Here is a 21665-nt window from a genome sequence, read left to right as displayed (position 1 = left end):
TATCTTTGTAATTTCACCATGTTTTCTTAACCCATCTACAGTACCTATAGGTACTACCATCTACCAATTGGTGACCTTCTTTGCTAGCCATTGGATAACCTCCCTGGTCTTTGTGGTTGAATCTGCGTTTGAAATTCACTGTTTCACTGAGGGTTCTTACAGATAATTGTATGTGTGGAGTACAGAGATGAAGTAGTCATTCAAAAATCATGTAAAAAAAAATCTGAGCGGTAGCTCGTCTTCCATTGTGACTCAGAAAGTGACCACTGCAGTAAAATAAGGCTGCTGGCATCTTTGTGCTTCTTTACCAAGATCAGTAGGCCTACATTCTGTGACTTGTTGAAAAAATGCAACAGCCAACATAATGTCATTTTTTTTCCTTAAAGCAAAATAGTGTTGCTGAATACTTGTTCATCTTCAGTCTGCTCTGCGGTGTTGCTGAATACTTGTTCATCTTCTGAAATCAGTCTTACCTCATTTCTACCAGCATGTTCAATGTGCAACCAGAGGGAAAAAAAACTCTAGACCACCTTTACACCACACACAGAGACGCATACAAAGTTCTCCCTCGCCCCCCATTTGGCAAATCTGACCATAATTCAATCCTCCTGATTCCTGCTTACAAGGAAAAACTAAAGCAGGAAGCACCAGTGACTCTGTCAATAAAGAAGTGGTCAGATGACGCAGATGCTCAGCTTCAGGACTGTTTTGCTAGCACAGACTGGAATTTGTTCCGGGATTCCCCCGATGGCATTGAGGAGTACACCACATCAGTCACTGGCTTCATCAATAAGTGCATCAATGACGTTGTCCCAACAGTGACTGTATGTACGTACCCCAACCAGAAACCATGGATCACAGGCAAAGGCCGCACTTAGCTAAAGGGTAGAGCTGCTGACTTCAAGGAGCAGGACCCTAACCTGGAAGCTTATAAGAAATCCCGCTACACCTTCAGACGAACCAACAGGTTGTGGGGCCAGACAGATTACCAGGACGTGTGCTCTGGGCATGTGCTGACCAACTGGCAGGTGTCTTCACTGACATTTTCAATATGTCCCTGATTGAGTCTGTAATACCAGCATGTTTCAAGCAGACCACCATAGTCCATGTGCACTAAGGGAACCTTCTCCCTCTGCAAGGTCAGGGACTTGGCCGGGTGGTGCCAGAATAACAACCTGCCCCTCAACATAATCAAGACAGAGGAGATGATTTCAGACTACAGGAAAAGGAGAACCGAGCACTCATCAATGGGGTTGTAATGGAGCAGGTTCAGAGCTTCAAGTTCCTTGGTGTCCACATCACCAACAAACTAGAATAGTCCAATCACACCAATACAGTTGTGAAGAGGGCTGCAACATCAAGAGCATCCTGACTGATTACATCCCTGCCTGGTACGGCAACTGCTCAGCCTCCGACCGCAAGGCACTACAGAGGGTAGTGCGTACGGCACAGTACATCACTGGGGCTAAGCTGCCTGCCATCCAGGACCTCTCTGTTCTCTGTGCTGTTCTCTCTGCTACCGCATGGCAAGCGGTACCGGAGCACCAAGTCCAAGAGCACCAAGTCTAGGACCAAAAGGCTCCACAACAGCTAATCAAATGGCTACCCGGACAATGCATTGTGTGTCCCCCCAACCCAACCTCTCCACCCTGTATAAAATCATTATATTGGATAAAGGAAGGTATTGCATTTTACGTTTTTGGTCCGCCGTGGGTTTGGTCCACCGTGGGTTTGGGTTTGGTCCGCCGTGGGTTTGGGTTTGGTCCGCTGTGGGTTTGGGTTTGGTCCGCCGTGGGTTAGGTCCGCCGTGGGTTTGGGTTTGGTCCGCCGTGGGTTTCGGTTTGGTCCGCCGTGGGTTTGGTCCGCCTTGGGTTTGGTCCGCCGTGGGTTTGGTCCGCCGTGGGTTTGGTCCGCCGTGGGTTTGGTCCGCCGTGGGTTTGGTCCGCCGTGGGTTTGGTCCGCCGTGGGTTTGGTCCGCCGTGGGTTTGGGTTTGGTCCGCCGTGGGTTTGGTCCGCCGTGGGTTTGGTCCGCCGTGGGTTTGGTCCGCCGTGGGTTTGGTCCGCCGTGGGTTTGGTCCGCCGTGGGTTTGGGTTTGGTCCGCCGTGGGTTTGGGTTTGGTCCGCCGTGGGTTTGGTCCGCCGTGGGTTTGGTCTGCCGTGGGTTTGGTCCGCCGTAGGGAATGGAACCCACGGCAGACTGCACCATGCTCTACTCTGTGTTTGGGTTTATATACTATTGAAGTGGACTGTGTGTGGCTAACAAAAGGTTTCTTCTGCCTAGCTGTGCACTGCTAAAAAATAATAATAGTAATTTGATGTTCTATAAAACCTTTTTGAGAGTGAAGCAAGCCATTAAAAAGGTTTTGGTTATACCACCATTTATTTGTGGTACATTAGGTGTATTCTTGGTGAGGTAGAGCTCAGGGAAGGTTTGATCTGTGATGCTGACCTGCCGTATGTACTTTCCATGCACTATATTCTACGAACAGACAGGTTAACAATAAAGAACATTACAGGAATGAGAACATTTCTAGTTCATTATATTGTTTCTCTGAGCTGGCTTGTTGAATGGGTCTCTGTGGCAGTGTTCCTATTTCCCTGTGCATGTCTTTCATCTCCCCTGTAGCGTGTTCACCCTCACTCTCCTATTTCAACTTTAGAATTGTCAAAAGTAATTGGCAAGACTCCTTTTGTGGTTAGTGCCATGTTTCATTAAAATGTGCCAACTTATTCCTTTGGACCCACTGTGTGTGTGTGTGTGTGTGTGTGTGTGTGTGTGTGTGTGTGTGTGTGTGTGTGTGTGTGTGTGTGTGTGTGTGTGTGTGTGTGTGTGTGTGTGTGTGTGTGTGTGTGTGTGTGTGTGTGTGTGTGTGTGAGAGAGAGAGGGGGGATAATTTACATTGAGGGAGAGATAGGGAGAGAGGGAGAGATAATTTAAATTGAGAGAGAAGGGGAGAGAGAGATACATGAAATTTAAATTAAGAGAGAGAGAGAGAGAGAGAGAGAGAGAGGAGAGAGAGAGAGAGTGTGGGAGAGAGGGAGAGAGGGAGAGAGAGAGAGGGGGAGAGAGGGAGAGAGAGACAATGAGAGAAAAATTGAGAGAGGGGGAGAGAAGGAGGGGAGAGAGAGAGAGACAGAGACCGAGAGAGAGCGAGAGAGATAAAGAGAGAGAGAGGAGAGATGTGTGTTGTCTCTGTGTGTGCATGTCTCAGTCTGTGTGTGTACCACTGGGTGTTTCTGTGAGCATGTCTGCATTATGTGTGTGTATGTACACAACATCTCTCTTGCATCTGTTATCTCTCAACATCTCTCTTGCTTCTGCATTCCACTAGACACGTTCACACTCAAGAGCTGAGACACACAAGAGCTGAGACAACAAGATTTCTACATTGTTGCTTAAAAAAGGGTCTGTCTTCCTCCTCTTCGACTGTAGTGGCTGGACACTTTCTGTTTGCCTGCTTCCACGCTTTCCACTGTGTCTACGGTAAATAATTTATGCATCATGTCGTGTTACAGCAACACATCTCTCACACACTGATCTGATGAGATCATCCCTAGGGGACGCTAGGGGCTCGAGCTACACACATCAGCACTGTGGTGGTGGATTTATAGCATGGGTTATTGGTGGAGGGGTTATTTCATTGGTTATTGGTAGGGGGAGGGGTTATATGATGGGTTATTAGTGGAGGGGTTATATCATGGGTTATCGGGGGAAGGGTTATTTCATTGGTTATTGGTAGAGGGAGGGGTTATATAATGGGTTATTAGTGGAGGGGTTATATCATGGTTTATAGGTATGGGGGTTATATCATGGGTTATAGGTAGGGGTTATATCATGGGTTATTAGTGGAGGGGTTATATCATGTGGAGGGGTTATATCATGGGTTATAGGTAGGGGGTTATATCATGGGTTATTAGTGGAGGGGTTTATATGATGGGTTATTAGTGGGGGGTTATATCATGGGTTATAGGTAGGGGTTATATCATGGGTTATAGATAGGGTGTTATATCATGGGTTATTAGTGGAGGGGTTTATATCATGGGTTATTAGTGGGGGTTATATAATGGGTTATAGGTAGGGGGTTATATCATGGGTTATTAGTGGGGGGTTATATCATGGGTTATTCTTGGGGGTTTATATCATGGGTTATAGGTAGGGGGTTATATCATGGGTTATAGGTAGGGGTTATATCATGGGTTACTAGTAGGGGGTTTATATAATGGGTTATAGGTAGGGGTTATATCATGGGTTATTGATGGAGGGGGTTATATGGGTTATTGGTGGAGGGGGCCGGAGGGCGGGGTTATTTCATGGGTTATTGGTGGAGGGGGTGGGGTTATATCATGAGTTATTGGTGGAGGGGGTGGGGTTATATCATGGGTTATTGGTGGAGGGGGTGGGGTTATATCATGGGTTATTGGTGGAGGGGGTGGGGTTATATCATGGGTTATTGGTGGAGGGGGTGGGGTATTATCATGGGTTATTGGTGGAGTGGGGTGGGGTTATATCAGAGGTGCGTGCAAATGTGTGTGTGTATGTGATGATAGCACATACTTATTAACACCTGCTCTTTCCATGACATAGACTGTGAAAGCTATGATCCCTTATTGATGTCACCTGTTAAATCCACCAATCAGTGTAGATGAAGGGGAGGAGACAGGTTAAAGAAGGATGTTTAAGCCTTGAGAACATGGAGACATGGATTGTGTGTGTGTTCTATTCAGAGGGTGAGTGGGCAACACAAAACATTTAAGTGTCTTTGAACAGGGTACGGTAGTAGTTGGTATTCAAGAACTGCAACGGTGCTGGGTTTTCATGCTCAACAGTTTCCCAAGTGTATTAAGAATGGTCCACCACCCAAAGGATATCCATCCAACTTGACACAACTGTGGGAAGCATTGGAGTCAACATGGGCCAGCATCCCTGTGGAACACATTTGACACCTTGTAGAGTCCATGCCCCGACAAATTGAAGCTGTTCGGGGGGGAAAAGGGGGTGAAACTGAATATTAGGAAGGTGCTCCTAATGTTATTTACACTCAGTGTAGTATCATACCGTACTTTACTGTATACTGTGTGTAAAAGGTATTTGAGTAGGTAGCTTCCTCCGTCCTCTATCAGTAGGAGGCATGATCAGATGTTCTGTGGGGGTAATTTAGTACCAGTAACATAATTAGCCCCAGGTCAGAGGTTAATGAGCCGTCACTCTTGTCTAGCTGGTCAACACAACCAAGTCAATACCATAGACATATAATCATATAGAATAGAAAGATTTTATTTCTATGGTCAATATTCTCAGAGACATATGGACATAGTACACACAAGAAATGTGTCATATTTTGTAGACTGTTCATCTTTGTGAGATTTTTAAATTTCGACACCATTCTGTAGTCCAGTCTAGTCTGTAGTCCAGTCTAGTCTGTAGTCCAGTCTAGTCTGTGGTCCAGTCTAGTCTGTAGTCCAGTCTAGTCTGTGGTCCAGTCTAGTCTGTAGTCCAGTCTAGTCTGTAGTCCAGTCTAGTCTGTAGTCCAGTCTAGTCTGTGGTCCAGTCTAGTCTGTAGTCCAGTCTAGTCTGTGGTCTCTAGTCTGTAGTCCAGTCTAGTCTGTGGTCCAGTCTAGTCTGTAGTCCAGTCTAGTCTGTGGTCCAGTCTAGTCTGTGTGTCCAGTCTAGTCTGTAGTCCAGTCTAGTCTGTAGTCTGTAGTCCAGTCTAGTCTGTAGTCCAGTCTAGTCTGTGGTCTGGTCTAGTCTGTAGTCCAGTCTAGTCTGTGGTCTGGTCTGTAGTCCAGTCTGTCTGTGGTCCAGTCTAGTCTGTAGTCTGTAGTCCAGTCTAGTCTGTAGTCCAGTCTAGTCTGTGGTCTGGTCTAGTCTGTAGTCCAGTCTCCAGTCTGTGGTCCAGTCTAGTCTGTAGTCCAGTCTAGTCTGTGTAGTCTCTAGTCTGTCTCTAGTCTGTCTAGTCTGTAGTCCAGTCTAGTCTGTAGTCCAGTCTAGTCTGTAGTCCAGTCTAGTCTCTGCTGGTCCAGTCTAGTCTGTAGTCCAGTCTAGTGGTCCAGTCTAGTCTGTAGTCCAGTCTAGTCTGTAGTCCAGTCTAGTCTGTAGTCCAGTCTAGTCTGTAGTCCAGTCTAGTCTGTGGTCCAGTCTAGTCTGTGGTCCAGTCTAGTCTGTAGTCCAGTCTAGTCTGTAGTCCAGTCTAGTCTGTAGTCCAGTCTAGTCTGTGGTCTGGTCTAGTCTGTAGTCCAGTCTAGTCTGTAGTCCAGTCTAGTCTGTGGTCCAGTCTAGTCTGTAGTCCAGTCTAGTCTGTGGTCCAATCTAGTCTGTAGTCCAGTCTAGTCTGTGGTCCAGTCTAGTCTGTAGTCAAGTCTAGTCTGTGGTCCAGTCTAGGTCCAATCTTGTCTCTAGTCCAGTCTGACAGACCTGAATGAGACTGTTAATCTGTTGTCTTTTTAATTCTGTTTTGGTTTTCAGTTTCTTCTCTTTCCAATTCTTAGCACAGATCTATTGACCTGTACATTAGATTTGTCAAACTAGATTATATCCAGTAGGTTTGCTACAGTATGTGTTGTTTGTAGAGAGTTCCCTATATTGACTTGATCAGATCTATCTAAAGTAACAAGGTAAAGGGCCTAAAGACAGGTTGTTGTTGTCTTTCAAGAGGACCCGACCACACTTTAGTTGGACGAGAGAAGAGGTTAGGTTGATTGGGAGGTTAGGTTGATTGGGAGGTTAGGTTGGTTGGGAGGTTAGGTTAGGTTAGGTTGATTGGGAAGTTAGGTTGGTTGGGAGGTTAGGTTGGTTGGGAGGTTAGGTTGATTGGGAGGTTAGGTTGGTTGGGAGGTTAGGTTGATTGGGAGGTTAGGTTGATTGGGAGGTTAGGTTGGTTGGGAGGTTAGGTTAGGTTGGTTGGGAGGTTAGGTTGATTGGAAGTTAGGTTGGTTGGGAGGTTAGGTTGGTTGGGAGCTTAGGTTAGGTTGGTTAGGTTGATTGGGAGGTTAGGTTGATTGGGAGGTTAGGTTGATTTGGAGGTTAGGTTGGTTGGGAGGTTAGGTTGGTTGGGAGATTAGGTTGATTGGGAGGTTGATTGGGAGGTTAGGTTGATTAAGAGGTTAGGTTGGTTGGGAGGTTAGGTTGATTGGGATGTTAGGTGGATTGGGAGGTTAGGTTGGTTGGGAGGTTAGGTTGGTTGGTTGGGAGGTTAGGTTGGTTGGGAGGTTAGGTTGATTGGGAGGTTAGGTTGATTTGGAGTTTAGGTTGGTTGGGGGGTTAGGTTTATTGGGAGGTTAGGTTGATTGGGAGGTTAGCTTGGTTGGGAGGTTAGGTTGATTGGGATGTTAGGTTGATTGGGAGGTTAGGTTGGTTGGGAGGTTAGGTTGGTTGGTTGGGAGGTTAGGTTGATTGGGAGGTTAGGTTAATTGGGAGGTTAGGTTGGTTGGTTGGTTGGGAGGTTAGGTTGATAGGGAGGTTAGGTTGATAGGGAGGTTAGGTTGATGGGGAGGTTAGGTTGGTTGGGAGGTTAGGTTGATTGGGAGGTTAGGTTGGTTGGGAGGTTAGGTTGGTTGGGAGGTTAGGTTGATTGGGATATTAGGTTGGTTGGGAGGTTAGGTTGGTTGGGAGGTTAGGTTAGGTTAGGTTGGTTGGGAGAGGTTAGGTTGATTGGGAGGTTAGGTTGGTTGGGAGGTTAGGTTGGTTGGGAGGTTAGGTTGGGTTGGGAGGTTGATTGGGAGGTTAGGTTGATTGGGAGCTTAGTTAGGTTGGTTGGGAGGTTAGGTTGAGGTTGGTTGGGAGCTTAGGTTAGGTTAGGTTGGGGGAGGTTAGGTTGATTGGGAGGTTAGGTTGATTGGGAGGTTAGGTTGATTGGGGATGTTAGGTTGATTGGGAGGTTAGGTTGATTGTGAGGTTAGGTTGATTAAGAGGTTGGTTGGGAGGTTAGGTTGGTTGGGAGGTTAGGTTAGGTTGATTTGGAGGTTAGGTTGATTTGGAGGTTAGGTTGATTGGGAGGTTAGGTTGATTGGGAGTTTAGGTTGATTGGGAGGTTAGGTTGATTGGGAGGTTAGGTTAGGTTGGTTGGGAGGTTAGGGAGGTTAGGTGATTGGGAAGTTAGGTTGGTTGGGAGGTTAGGTTGGTTGGGAGGTTAGGTTGATTGGGAGGTTAGGTTGATTGGGAGGTCAGGTTGATTTGGAGGTTAGGTTGGTTGGGAGGTTAGGTTGGTTGGGAGGTTAGGTTGATTGGGAGGTTGATTGGGAGGTTAGGTTGATTAAGAGGTTAGGTGGATTGGGAGGTTAGGTTGGTTGGGAGGTTAGGTTGGTTGGTTGGGAGGTTAGGTTGATTGGGAGGATAGGTTGATTGGGAGGTTAGGTTGGTTGGGGGGTTAGGTTTATTGGGAGGTTAGGTTGATTGGGAGGTTAGCTTGGTTGGGAGGTTAGGTTGATTGGGATGTTAGGTTGATTGGGAGGTTAGGTTGGTTGGGAGGTTAGGTTGGTTGGTTGGGAGGTTAGGTTGATTGGGAGGTTAGGGAGGTAGGTTGATTGGGAGGTTAGGTTGGTTGGTTGGTTGGGAGGTTGGTTGGGAGGTTAGGTTGATTGGGAGGTTAGGTTGATAGGGAGGTTAGGTTGATGGGGAGGTTAGGTTGGTTGGGGGAGGTTAGGTTGATTGGGAGGTTAGGTTGGTTGGGAAGTTAGGTTGGTTGGGAGGTTAGGTTGATTGGGATATTAGGTTGGTTGGGAGGTTAGGTTGGTTGGGAGGTTAGGTTGGTTGGGAGGTTAGGTTGGTTGGGAGGTTAGGTTAGGTTGGTTGGGAGGTTAGGTTGATTGGGAGGTTAGGTTGATTGGGAGGTTAGGTTGATTAAGAGGTTAGGTTGATTAAGAGGTTAGGTTGGTTGGGAGGTTAGGTTGATTGGGATGTTAGGTTGATTGGGATGTTAGGTTGGTTGGGAGGTTAGGTTGATTTGGAGGTTAGGTTGATTGGGAGGTTAGGTTGGTTGGGAGGTTAGGTTTATTGGGAGGTTAGGTTGGTTGGGAGGTTAGATTGGTTTGTTGGGAGTTTAGGTTGATTGGCGGGTTAGGTTGATTGGGAGGTTAGGTTGATTGGGAGGTTAGGTTGGTTGGGAGGTTAGGTTGATTGGGAGGTTAGGTTGATTGGGAGGTTAGGTTGGTTGGGAGGTTAGGTTGATTGGGAGATTAGGTAGATTGGGAGGTTAGGTTGGTTGGGACGTTAGGTTGATTTGGAGATTAGGTTGATTTGGAGGTTAGGTTGGTTGGGAGGTTAGGTTGATTGGGAGGTTAGGTTGATTGGGAGGTTAGGTTGATTGGGAGGTTAGGTTGGTTGGGAGGTTAGGTTGATTGGGAGGTTAGGTTGGTTGGGAGGTTAGGTTGATTGGGAGGTTAGGTTGGTTGGGAGGTTAGGTTGAAAAGAGGAGCTCCAAAGAGGAGCTCAGTTTTGATTTTTTTTTTAAATGTCGCTGCCTCAGCAAAGCCTTAATGGCAACGCTGCTGTCTTCATTTTTTTCCTCTGTGACCTCTGAATAAGGTTCAGAGTTCAGAGGTCAATCATCCTTGCCTCTGAGTAGGAGACAAGGGTCATAATCCATCCCAGCCCCATCTGTTTCTCTGTCTGTCCCTCCACAGCTCATCCTGTTTTTAATCTCCTGTGTCTGTGTTTCAAGCAGAGAGACAAAATCTAGATTATGGATTTATGCTTTGATTTTATTATATGTTAGTAAAGGGAGGATAATTCAATAAGCGCCCTCAATGGATGACATAGTTAAAGATCTGCTTAATGAATACAATACACTGATAGATACTGTCTTTATTTTTTTATCTTTCCTCTCCCCCTCTCTCTCCCTCTTTCCTCTCCCCCTCTGTCTCTCTCTCTTTCATCTGCCCCTCTGTCTCTCCCCCTTTCTCCCTCATCTCCCTCTCCCCCTCTCTCTCTCTCTTTCCTCCCCCTCCCTCTCCCCCTCTCTCTCCCTCTTTCCTCTCCCCCTCTCTCTCCCTCTTTCCTCTCCCCTCTCTCTCCCTCTTTCCTCTCCCCCTCTGTCTCTCTCTCTTTCATCTCCCCCTCTCTCTCTCTCTTTCATCTCCCCTCTCTCTCTCTCTTTCCTCTCCCCCTCTCTCTCCATCTTTCCTCTCCCCTCTCTCTCCCTCTTTTCTCTCCCCCTATCTCTCCCTCTTTCCTCTCCCCCTCTCTCTCCTTCCTCTCCCCCTCTCTCTCCATCTTTCCTCTCCCCTCTGTCTCTCCCTCTTTCCTCCTCCCCCTCTGTCTCTCTCTCTTTCCTCTCCCCCTCTGTCTCTCTCTCTTTCCTCTCCCCCTCTCTCTTCCTTTCCTCTCCCCCGCTGTCTCTCTCTCTCTTCCCCCCCTCCCTATCTCCTCTCCCCTATCTCTCTCTTTCCTCTCCCCCTCTATCTCTCTCTCTTTCCTCTCCCCCTCTCTCTCTCTCTCTCTTTCCTCTCCCTTCTCTCTCTCTCTCTCTCTTTCTTTCCTCTCCCCCTCTGTCTCTCTCTTTCTTTCCTCTTCCCTTATCTTTCTCTCTTTCATTCCTCTCCCCTTCTCTCTCTGTCTTTCCTCTCTCCTCCATCTCCCCCTCTCTCTCGCTCTCTTTCCTCTCCCCCTCTGTCTCTCGCTCTCTTTCCTCCCCCTCTCTCTCTCTCTCTTTCCTCTCCCCCTCTCTCTCTCTTCTTTCTTTCTCTCTCTCCTCTGTCTCTCTCTCTTTCCTCTCCCCCTCTGTCTCTCGCTCTCTTTCCTCCCCCTCTCTCTCTCTCTTTCCTCTCCCCCTCTCTCTCTCTCTTTCTTTCCTCTCTCCCCTCTGTCTCTCTCTCTTTCCTCTCCCCTTCTCTCTCTCTCTTTATTTCCTCTTCCCCCTCTGTCTCTCTCTCTTTCCTCTCTCTCTCTCCATCTTCTCCTTCCCCCTCTTTATTTCATTCTCTCTTCTCTGCAGGCTGTTGATGGAGAGGATTTCGAATGACAGCCGGGACAGTGGTCATCACAGGCGGTATTTTAGCTACAGTTATCTTACTGTGCATCATCGCAGTACTGTGTTACTGTAGACTGCAGGTAAGACCTTCTCATGCCCTCGCTCTGTACAGATGTACTGTAAATTTGACTGAGAGCAGACTGGCTTCTTTAATAAGCTGTTTTTTGTGTCTTGAAAATCATTAGTAAAACTAAAATTCCACAACAATAAGTCAATGCATTAAATGAAAAAGCCTTTAATTCGTTGGCTTACCTATGGCCTCTCTCAGGCCCCTCTCAAGCCCCTCTCAAGCCCCTCCCAGGCCCCTCTCAAGCCCCTCCCAGGCCCCACTCAAGCCGCTCCCAGGCCCCTCTCAAGCCCCTCTCAGGCCCCTCTCAAACCCCACTCAGGCCCCTCTCAAGCCCCTCCCAGGCCCCTCTCAAGCCCCTCTCAGGCTCCTCTCTATAACTCTCTTCATTGTGGTCAGATCATGTACTGTCACTGAATTGTCAGTGTCATAATAAGCACTGAGCCCCCTCTATTCCTCTGTCTAAGACCTCTGACTGAGAGCTTTAGTAAGATGTGGCATGTATCTTGATCATCAGTAAAACTGAAAGCTTTATTGAGGTCAAGCTATATGGTATCCGGATGTGCCTCTTGGGACAACTCCTCTCTTCATCGAGGTCAGGCTATGTGGTATCAGGATGTGCCTCTTGGGACAACTCCTCTCTTCATCGAGGTCAGGCTATGTGGTATCAGGATGTGCCTCTTGGGACAACTCCTCTCTTCATCGAGGTCAGGCTATGTGGTATCAGGATGATCCAATGTCACGATAATCACACACTTCTTAAACAGTTAGTCATCACAACATTACACAACCAGTGTGTGTTCAAGCCACACTATCATGTTTCAGGGTTGACCCAGATGCAGACAGTGTCGAAGTAACAAAAGTGTATTACTAGAACAGGGGGCAGGCAGAATGACAGGTCAAGTAACAAAGTGTATTACTAGAACAGGGGGCAGGCAGAATAACAGGTCAAGGTTAGGCAGAGGTCAGTCCATAAGGTACAGAACAACAGGCTCAGGGTCAGGGCAGGCAGAGGTCAATAATCCAGGGTGGTGTGACAAGGTACAGAACGGCAGGCTCAGGGTCAGGGCAGGCAGAATGGTCAAAACCAGGAAAACCAGAAAACAGGAACTAGAAAAAGACAGGAGCAGGGGGAAACGCTGGTAGGCTGAACAAACAAAACGAACTGGCAACAGACAAACACAGAGAACACAGGTATAAATACACAGGGGATAATGAGGGGAGATGGGCGACACCTTGAGGGGGGTGGAGACAATCACAAAGAGGTGAAACAGATCAGGGTGTGACATACACGCTTCATTAATTTAGGCATTTTATATGGCTAATGTTTGTTTGTTTGTGTATCTGGATCCCCACTAGCTTTTGCAGAAGCTGCAGCTACTCTTCCTGGGGTCCGCAAAAAACACCAAACATAACAAGTAACAAAACACTGATACACTGATCAAATCAAATCAATTAAATCAAATGTTATTTGTCACATGGCCGAATACAGTAGGTGTAGACCTTACAGTGAAATGCTTACTTACAAGCCCTTAACCAATAGGTGTAGACCTTACAGTGAAATGCTTACTTACAAGCCCTTAACCAACAGGTGTAGACCTTACCAGTGAAATGCTTACTTACAAGCCCTTAACCAACAGGTGTAGACCTTACAGTGAAATGCTTACTTACAAGCCCTTAACCAACAGATGTAGACCTTACAGTGAAATGCTGACTTACAAGCCCTTAACCAGTAGGTGTAGACCTTACTGTGAAATGCTGACTTACAAGCCCTTAACTAACAATGTTTTAAGAAGTTTAAATTTTAAAAAGTGTTAAGTACAAAATAGAAAAGAATAGTCACACAAATTTAAAATACAACGATATACAAACAATACAACAACAACTAAATAATGTCTGGCTTAGACTGCGTCTGTGTGTGTGCGTGTGTTTGTGTCCCATCATAGTACCCGCCATTCCATGAGTTGTTGTCTGTTTTTTAAAGGTCATTTTCCTCTTTTCTTGAGGAGTTGGAGATCCCTGACCACAGTCTGAACAACAACTATGTCTCTATTAGGTGTTGCTGTAAGCGTTTCTCAGATCAGAACTCTCTCACTAGACACAACGTTGTGTTGGTCCAGCAGGGTTCTCTGGTTCTGGGATATCTGATGATTTGTGCTCATCAAACTGCCAGTGTGTAGATAGAAGTGGGTAGGATGGATCGAGGTGAGTTGAGACACGTTCCATTACACTGTATTACCATAAAACTGTAAGTGGGTCAAAAAGAGATGACATTTAATTAACTAACCATCCATTCCTATTCCATTCAGCTAAATGACAGACAGCACAGCTCCTTCTCTCAGAGTCATGTCTGAGTAATTATACAAATACTCGGTTCCTCTCTCATCTCTTTCTCTCAGGCACGATCTCTTTGCCGACCTCAGATGTATCTCAGTGTAATATTTTGTAACAGCTCAATGTAATGTTTGATAATAGCTGACCAAATTTCAATGTGTGCCACACTAGACAGTTTTCAACACAGTGTAGATTTAGAGCAGGCCTGCCATGTCAGTCAAGTAACGGCGCTCTGTATTTTAAGTGATAATTGCTGTTTGCAGCATCTTCATCGTAATGTTTCGCTGTCAGCGTTACATTGAATATCATGTAGGAAATGGACATTCCAAAAGAGCCTTTCAAGTCTTTGGATAATTTGACAGTTGTGTTTGAAACAGGTCTGTCACAGATAAACCTACTGTAAAACATTTCTTATTGTCAACGGAATGCTGTGATTATTTTAGCCATCTCTCCTTGTGTCTTTTCTCCCTGACAGTATTATTGCTGTAAGAAGGAGGAGTTGGAGTCGGAGGAGGAGGAGCCCGACTTTGCAGTGACGTCCCGCCTCCCGCCAGTCCACTCCAACCATAACATTGTGGCGGCGTCGGTCGCCGCCTCCACCCCTAACGGCCCCGCCCTCTTCACACCGCCTTTAGCGCGGAAACTAACTCGCTCGCAGACATTTTGCCCTTCGTGCACACACCATGATGTGCCCTTCTACCTGCAGCATCCGGACGGCCTGCGGAACGGCGGCGACCGCATCAGCTACCGTAGCATCCAACAGCATGACCTGGAACTGCCCTTAGAAATGCCCAGCTACCACAAACTGAACCTGACCCGGTCAGTCACCATGAGGGACATGTTCAACCGCAGCTGCAGCATCAGCACTGACGTCTAGTGGTATCGGCGACACCCCATGGCATGGAGGGCTCATGGAAACAGATAGATAACTACAATGGGGACAGATAGTGGGACTGCAGCTCGACAACCACAGCTCCATGTCCCTTGGTCTTATGCTGAGATATAACCGCACATTAACTGGTGAAAATATAAGCATTAAAAAATCCATCCTCTCCTCATCCGCTTGGTCTGTGGTGAGTAGGATGTTGACCCTCAAATAAAACAGTTTCTACTCTGTCTGGACTCGTATTGGATTACCCTAAACCTAAACGGTCTAACTAAACCACCCTCCGGTCTAACTAAATTACCCTCTGGTCTAACTAAACCACCCTCCGGTCTAACTAAATGACCCTCTGGTCTAACTAAACCACCCTCCCGTCTAACTAAACCACCTTCTGGTCTAACTAAACCACCCTCCGGTCTAACTAAACCACCCTCCGGTCTAACTAAATTACCCTCCCGTCTAACTAAACCACCCTCCGGTCTAACTAAATTACCCTCCGGTCTAACTAAACCACCCTCCAGTCAAACTAAATTACCCTCCGGTCTAACTAAACCACCCTCCGGTCTAACTAAATTACCCTCTGGTCTAACTAAACCACCCTCCGGTCTAACTAAACCACCCTCCGGTCTAACTAAATTACCCTCCGGTCTAACTAAACCACCCTCCGGTCTAACTTAAACCAGCCTCCGGTCTAACTAAATTACCCTCCGTTCTAACTAAACCACCCTCCGGTCTAACTAAATTACCCTCCGGTCTAACTAAACCACCCTCTGGTCTAACTAAATTACCCTCCGGTCTAACTAAACCACCCTCTGGTCAAACTAAACCACTGGTCAAAAATTACCCTCCGGTCTAACTAAACCACCCTCTGGTCTAACTAAATTACCCCCGGTCTAAACTCTGGTCAAACCCACCCTAAACCACCCTCCAGTCTAACTAAATTACCCTCTCGTCTAACTAAACCACCCTCCGGTCTAACTAAATTACCCTCCCGTCTAACTAAACCACCCTCCGGTCAAACTAAATGACCCTCCCGTCTAAGTAAACCATCCTCCAGTCAAACTAAATTACCCTCCCGTCTAACTAAACCATCCTCCGGTCTAACTAAACCACCCTCCGGTCTAACTAAACCACCCTCCGGTCTAACTAAATTACCCTCCGGTCTAACTAAACCACCCTCCGGTCTAACTAAATTACCCTCCGGTCTAACTAAACCACCCTCTGGTCTAACTAAATTACCCTCCGGTCTAACTAAACCACCCTCCGGTCTAACTAAATTACCCTCCAGTCTAACTAAACCACCCTCCCGTCTAACTAAACCACCCTCCGGTCTAACTAAATTACCCTCCCGTCTAACTAAACCACCCTCCGGTCAAACTAAATTACCCTCCGGTCTAACTAAACCACCCTCTGGTCTAACTAAACCACCCTCCGGTCAAACTAAATGACCCTCCCGTCTAACTAAACCATCCTCCAGTCAAACTAAATTACCCTCCCGTCTAACTAAACCACCCTCCGGTCAAACTAAATGACCCTCCCGTCTAACTAAACCATCCTCCAGTCTAACTAAACCATCCTCCAGTCTAACTAAACCACCCTCCGGTCTAACTAAATTACCCTCCGGTCTAACTAAACCACCCTCCGGTCTAACTAAACCACCCTCTGGTCTAATAAATGACCCTCCAGTCTAACTAAATCCCCTCTGGTCTAATTCCACCACATCAACTGTACCTTTGAATAATAAATACCAGATTTTCTGTAGTTGCTGCTAAATAAACCAAGAAACCATGGTGATAAGGATAAATAAGAGGGCTATGGAGCCTCCTCCCACTACTGCCACTCTCCACCAATCCCCAGCCTGATCACCAGAAAGGGGACGGAGCAGATCATATCCGAAGTTATGGTCCCAGTTATAGAGTATGCCATCCATCACGTCATGGTTTGGAATTGGAGGAGTGATGGAAGAGAGGGGAGCAACATGATATAGACAATAAAAACATAGGAAATTAAGGGCTTCTGGTGGATTATGGGGAATGGATGACTCGGCTCTATTTCCACATGCTCTTTGAGAGAGAGAGATAGATAGAGAGAGAGAGAGAGAGAGAGAGAGAGAGAGGGAGAGAGGGAGGGAGAGAGAGAGAGAGGGAGCGAGAGCGGGAGTGAGAGAGAGAGCAAAAGAGAGTGAGCGAAAGAGAGAGTGAGAGAGAAAGAGTGAGAAAGAGTGAGAGAGAGACCTTTTACTAAGAGAACATTAGAGACTAGCTGCTTCTTAAGGAAGACCAACCAGGGTGATGGCTTTATCTTGTCTTGTACATACAGCTGCAGATTATGATTCTGTTCTTAACGTCAGTGTGTTATGAGGGTGAGACGTGTCCCCCCCTAGTGTGTGTCTTACATACCAACGAAGTGATGTATAAAAATCATTCTAGCCAGCGCTGTACACGACATGTTATCCTACTTTTCAGACTAACTGGACTGCAATAACAGTAAAAGGACATTAAATCGTGGGCTTTTCAGTTATGTTTATTTATTAATGTGCCAATTTACCAAACAGTGTGTAGAGTTTGCTTAACTCGTTGGGATAAACAAGCTAAGAGGTTTTTGAAAAGTTGTTTTCCCTTTTTTAGGTTTTACTTCAGTCGTTACTGTATACTGTCTATTCTAATTAGGTCTGATGAGAAAACATACCGATGACAAAAACTAAATAAACAACCTTCATATTTTATACACTTTAGCTTTACAATGTAATTTATGGTAATCTTGTTCACTGGAGTTTCAAATCGTGGTCTTTTCACCTGATTCCTTGTGTCTAAAATCTGAGATCCACGGGCTAATAAAGCTAAACAATATTTTGTGGCTTTTCTTCATTCAATTGGTTTGGACTTGGCCTAGCTCCCTCCACACACCTTGCTGGACTAAGAGGATGTACTAACTCTGCACTCGATTGATTGGCCTGGAAGAGTCTGGTCGTTCTTTCTGGGTTCTGCTAGCAGCAACGGAGGAGAGAAGGCATCAGCTGTGCTGTGTGTACAGTATAGTCAGGATGGGGATGGAGAGACTGTGGTTGTGTTTTCATGCCCACAGGGTACTCTTTCAATCAGATTATTTACTGCTAAGATTAAATCGGAGGGAATGTGCAGTGGGGGCTGGAATCTGATTGTTATTGTCATTGGATACATTGCCTCTGTTCTCTCATTTATTTTACCACCCCTGGTTTACCAGCAAACACTGTTGTTTTCTTTAGTTTGTTTATTCCATCCCTGGTTTACCAGCAAACACTGTTGTTTTCTTTGGTTTGTTTATTCCACCCCTGGTTTACCAGCAAACACTGTTGTTTTCTTTGGTTTGTTTATTCCACCCCTGGTTTACCAGCAAACACTGTTGTTTTCTTTAGTTTGTTTATTCCATCCCTGGTTTACCAGCAAACACTGTTATTTTCTTTAGTTTGTTTATTCCAGCAAGTGAAACATTTTGTCTGAACAGTATGTGACTTTTTATTTAATTGATCTATTATTGCATCATGTTTATTCAAAACAAACACACAGATACATATACAGTACACACATGTATGAATACATAATATTTTTCAAAAATGTATCTTCTTTTTAACAACTTTACTACTGACAGCCGCACAGGAAATTAGTGCCATAAGGAATTGTATGAGAGACAAACATTATTATATTTATTTTAACTTTGATCATTATTATTATTATTATTATTATAAAGTATTGGTGTTCTTTGCTGAACTACAGTATTGCATAATCTCAGTATTTGCATTTTATGATCAACTTTCTTTGTTTCTGAGCTCTCTAAGGTAAAACATGTTTTTGTTATTGTTTCAACTGTATGACTAACCAACATAGGGTCAATAAAAGGGTGTGAAAATCTCTAGTATTTATGCGCTTCTCTACTGCTGTAGTTGTCACAAGGAAAGCAAATACATATTTTCTTACTAAAGACTTGGCTAAAGACCTCCTCCTCCAGTCCTTACTTACTCTTGAGTTATACTATACTGAAGAAAAACATAAATGCAGCATGTAAAGTGTTGGTCCCATGTTTCAATAACAGATCCCAGAATTTTTCAAACACACAACCCCTTATAAAAATCAATTTGTTGCTGCAAACTTCCCGCAGGTTTGTGCCAAATTTACTACAAACTAAATAGTGTGGCACAAAATGTTGCCATAAGTTTTCAAATGTTTGCCACTAGTGGTGAATCTGCGGCAAACCTTTGGCAACAATAATATTTATTGCCACTAGTTGCAAACAGTTTACCTGAAGCCGTTTCTGGTGAACACGAGTTCCAAGACCCGTAACCGTTGAAGACCAATCAAGGGGATTAGAAACATCTGTTGGAAAATGGAAACCAAGCTATCTAGCTAGCTACAGTACCTAGCTACCAAAGTTGTCCGTTGAGTGTGTTACTTATTAATACTTTTTTTTTTTTATTAACTTTAACATTTTAAATTAGGCCTAGTTAGCAATGTCATGTTTTATGGGATAGAGTGAAACACATTTTGGTGATACCAGTTTCCTTCTGTCAGCGCTACTGAAAGTATTCATCTCCCATGGCGCTTTGACTATTTTGTTGCATTACAACCTGGAATTTAAATGGATAGTCCAAAATGGTGAAGTGAAATGAAAAGAAAAACTTGTTTAAAAAAATGTTTAAAAAAATATCAAACAGAAAAGTGGTGTGTACATATGTATTCATCCCCTTTGCTATGAAGCCCCTAAATAAGATCTGGTGCAGCCAATTACCTTCAGAAGTCACATAATTAGTTAGATTGCACACAGATGGACTTTATTTAAGTGTCACATGATCTGTCACATGATCTCAGTATATATATAGTTGAATTCGGAAGTTTACATACACTTAGGTTGGAGTCATTAAAACTCGTTTTTCAACCCCTCCACAAATGTCTTGTTAACAAACTATAGTTTTGACAAGTCGGTTAGGACATCTACTTTGTGCATGACACAAATCATTTTTCCAACAATGGTCATGACTCGTTTCATGCCTCAGGTAATTAATCTGAATGAAATGGTTGGCTGGAAACGTGATTAGAGTAAATTAACCTATGAGCCACAGCTTCAAATGAATGGAAGATGTAGGCATCAAACAGGAATTGGGTGTTGATTGATGTAAATGGCTATAAAATATACAAAATATATTGCGTGATGGCATTGTCAGTGTGCCTCCATGCTTTGTACAAGTCCTCATACTCTAAAATCGAATGATTGTTCTAACAGGTTGGGACCAACATGGTTGAGTATCTGAACCAGGTGGAGGTGACCAGACCCTAACCATTTGTGTTGGCTCTTGGGGACAGGTGTTTACAGTCATTAGTGGAGCTGCATTGGAGCAACGTACACTGCTTGGGACACTGGATGTGTGCTTCAAGTCCTATTATGCTTGATATCATCTTTCCAACTGTGCCCCAGCATGGGACTTCCTACAGGCCACGGTGTAACAGCTACCATGGACAGAATCCCTGCAGTAAGACTGTTGCGAGTGTCTTCCACTGAACAATAGTTAATAAGTATCATGCTCTTGTATGTACTGTGAGAAGTGACAGGGAGAAGGACAGGCCTCTGGGTAATGTCTTCCTGTGAATTAATAGAGCAATGAATGGATGAGCCATCAATACTAATATGCTCTTAAGGCACTATTTATAGTTCTGTTAAATTGACTTTTAGTTCGTTTCTGTATGCATTTTAGCCTACTTTTGGAAAACAGTACAGTATGTGGCTTGTTTGCCTTTAGTTCAACTACTGAAGCGCTTTCTGGTACGCTTCCATTCCATCACAACAATTTATTTGAAATACAAATGTTACATTTTGGTGATTGTGAACAGTGCTTTTTGAATGAAATGCAAATAAGTCGACAGGTAGCCTAGTGGTTAGAGCGTTGGGCCAGTTACCGAAAGGTTGCAAGATTGAATCGCTGAGCTGACAAGGTAAAAATCTGTCTTTCTGCCCCTGAACAAGGCAGTTAACCCACTGTTCCTAGGCTGTCATTGTAAATAATAATTTGTTCTTAACTGACTTGCCTAGTTAAGTAAAGGTAATAAAGTCACTAGGCCATGTCCTTAGTAGTGACCTTCAAATGTTATATTTTACACTTGTTTTGTGTATTAATGTTTTAACTCAACTGAAATGTACACCATTATCGTATGTCAAAACAGCAGTGTGTGTGTGTGTGTGTCCTGTCAAATAGATAGCTGTAAGTGTGTCAGTGAAATACTATTGATTAGCTCTGGCACTGCCTGATAGACAGATCTGTGTTAATAACACTTAAGACGGACAGACTGTCGCACGCATGCTTTTCCGATTGCAATCTGAGTGTGCACATCAAGTTCAGCTGAGGCTTTAGTCTGAAGTTTGGACAGTTTGGTTCAAGAAATAATATACATGAATTCTAATAACCAAATCTATTTTATATATTATTCACAAGATAAGATTGAATATTTAGACAAGGCTTTGTTTCAATGTACTATTTATTTATATATATATATTTATATTTATAGTACATTCTCTGAAGTATGTTGTGAAATGCAGGAAATAGAAATGATTTGAAATTCAACATTAATATCTTGTGTGTGTGTGCGTGTGTGTGTGTGTGTGGGAAATGGAGGGGGAGGAATGGAAGAGAAGGCAAAAATATGCAAGCAAAATTTAAATTAGGATGACACTGAAAATAACCCAACACACCGGGTTGTTTTAACTAAGCAATATAGTCTAATTTACCCAGCAGTTGGGTCAAGCGCTCAACTCAAGGCGCTGGGTTAGAGGCACAACCCCGAGTTGAATTAACCCAACACTGTGTTTGGCCAATATTGACCCAGAACAATAATTCATTTTGGAAAAATATGAATTGCCATATTAGGCATAACTCAATTTCTACCTTTTTTAAGATGCCAAAATATAAATTGTTTCCAGCATCATAATATTGTTTTCCAGATTTTGTTTCAGTGCATGCATTCAACAAGCTTTGGACAAAGGACTTACATAGGGCCACTATCTCCAATGTTCACCCAAAAAGGCAATAGTTCTGAACTGGGTTTGATTTCTTTTTTTGTTTTAATTATACAATAATAATTATGTTTTTTATTATCTTTAAACTTCCACTGGTTAAACTATTGCTCATGTAAATAAGTGTCAATGTCCCTTTAAACATCCTAAGGTCAACCTCCCCACAGTGTTCACATTTCTCTCATGTAAATGTTGTAACTACATAAAACATATTAAAAAAACAATTGATTTGGGAAATATCCCGTCTTTGCTACTTTCTTCATTACCATGCTGATGATGTCAAGTTGTAATGTAATTATATTTTATACCTGTGTTTTCTGTCTGTGCCAGTTCGTCTCGTTTGCCAAATCAACCCACGTTTTTCTCCTAGCGCCTGGGTCCC

At 44.4% G+C, this 21665-nt stretch overlaps 1 protein-coding gene across 1 annotated transcript in view; it reads left to right on the top strand.

Annotated features, from left to right (window-relative positions):
* Nucleotides 1–15072, top strand: part of LOC112257385 (family with sequence similarity 163 member B, genome duplicate a) — a 36250-nt gene extending 21178 nt beyond the window's left edge. The window contains exons 2-3 of the mRNA XM_024430907.2: nucleotides 10929–11044; nucleotides 13841–15072. Of these exons, the coding sequence (XP_024286675.1) occupies nucleotides 10952–11044; nucleotides 13841–14242 (495 nt within the window). The 5' untranslated portion in view covers nucleotides 10929–10951 and the 3' untranslated portion in view covers nucleotides 14243–15072. The remainder of the gene's footprint in view (nucleotides 1–10928; nucleotides 11045–13840) is intronic.
* The last annotated feature ends 6593 nt before the right edge of the window (nucleotides 15073–21665 follow it).

This window comes from Oncorhynchus tshawytscha, linkage group LG09, assembly GCF_018296145.1.
Source record: "Oncorhynchus tshawytscha isolate Ot180627B linkage group LG09, Otsh_v2.0, whole genome shotgun sequence".
In the NCBI taxonomy this organism is placed as follows: Eukaryota; Metazoa; Chordata; class Actinopteri; order Salmoniformes; family Salmonidae; genus Oncorhynchus; species Oncorhynchus tshawytscha.
The sequence above is the reverse complement of the archived record's forward strand: the minus strand, read 5'-3'. Positions and strand labels throughout refer to the sequence as shown.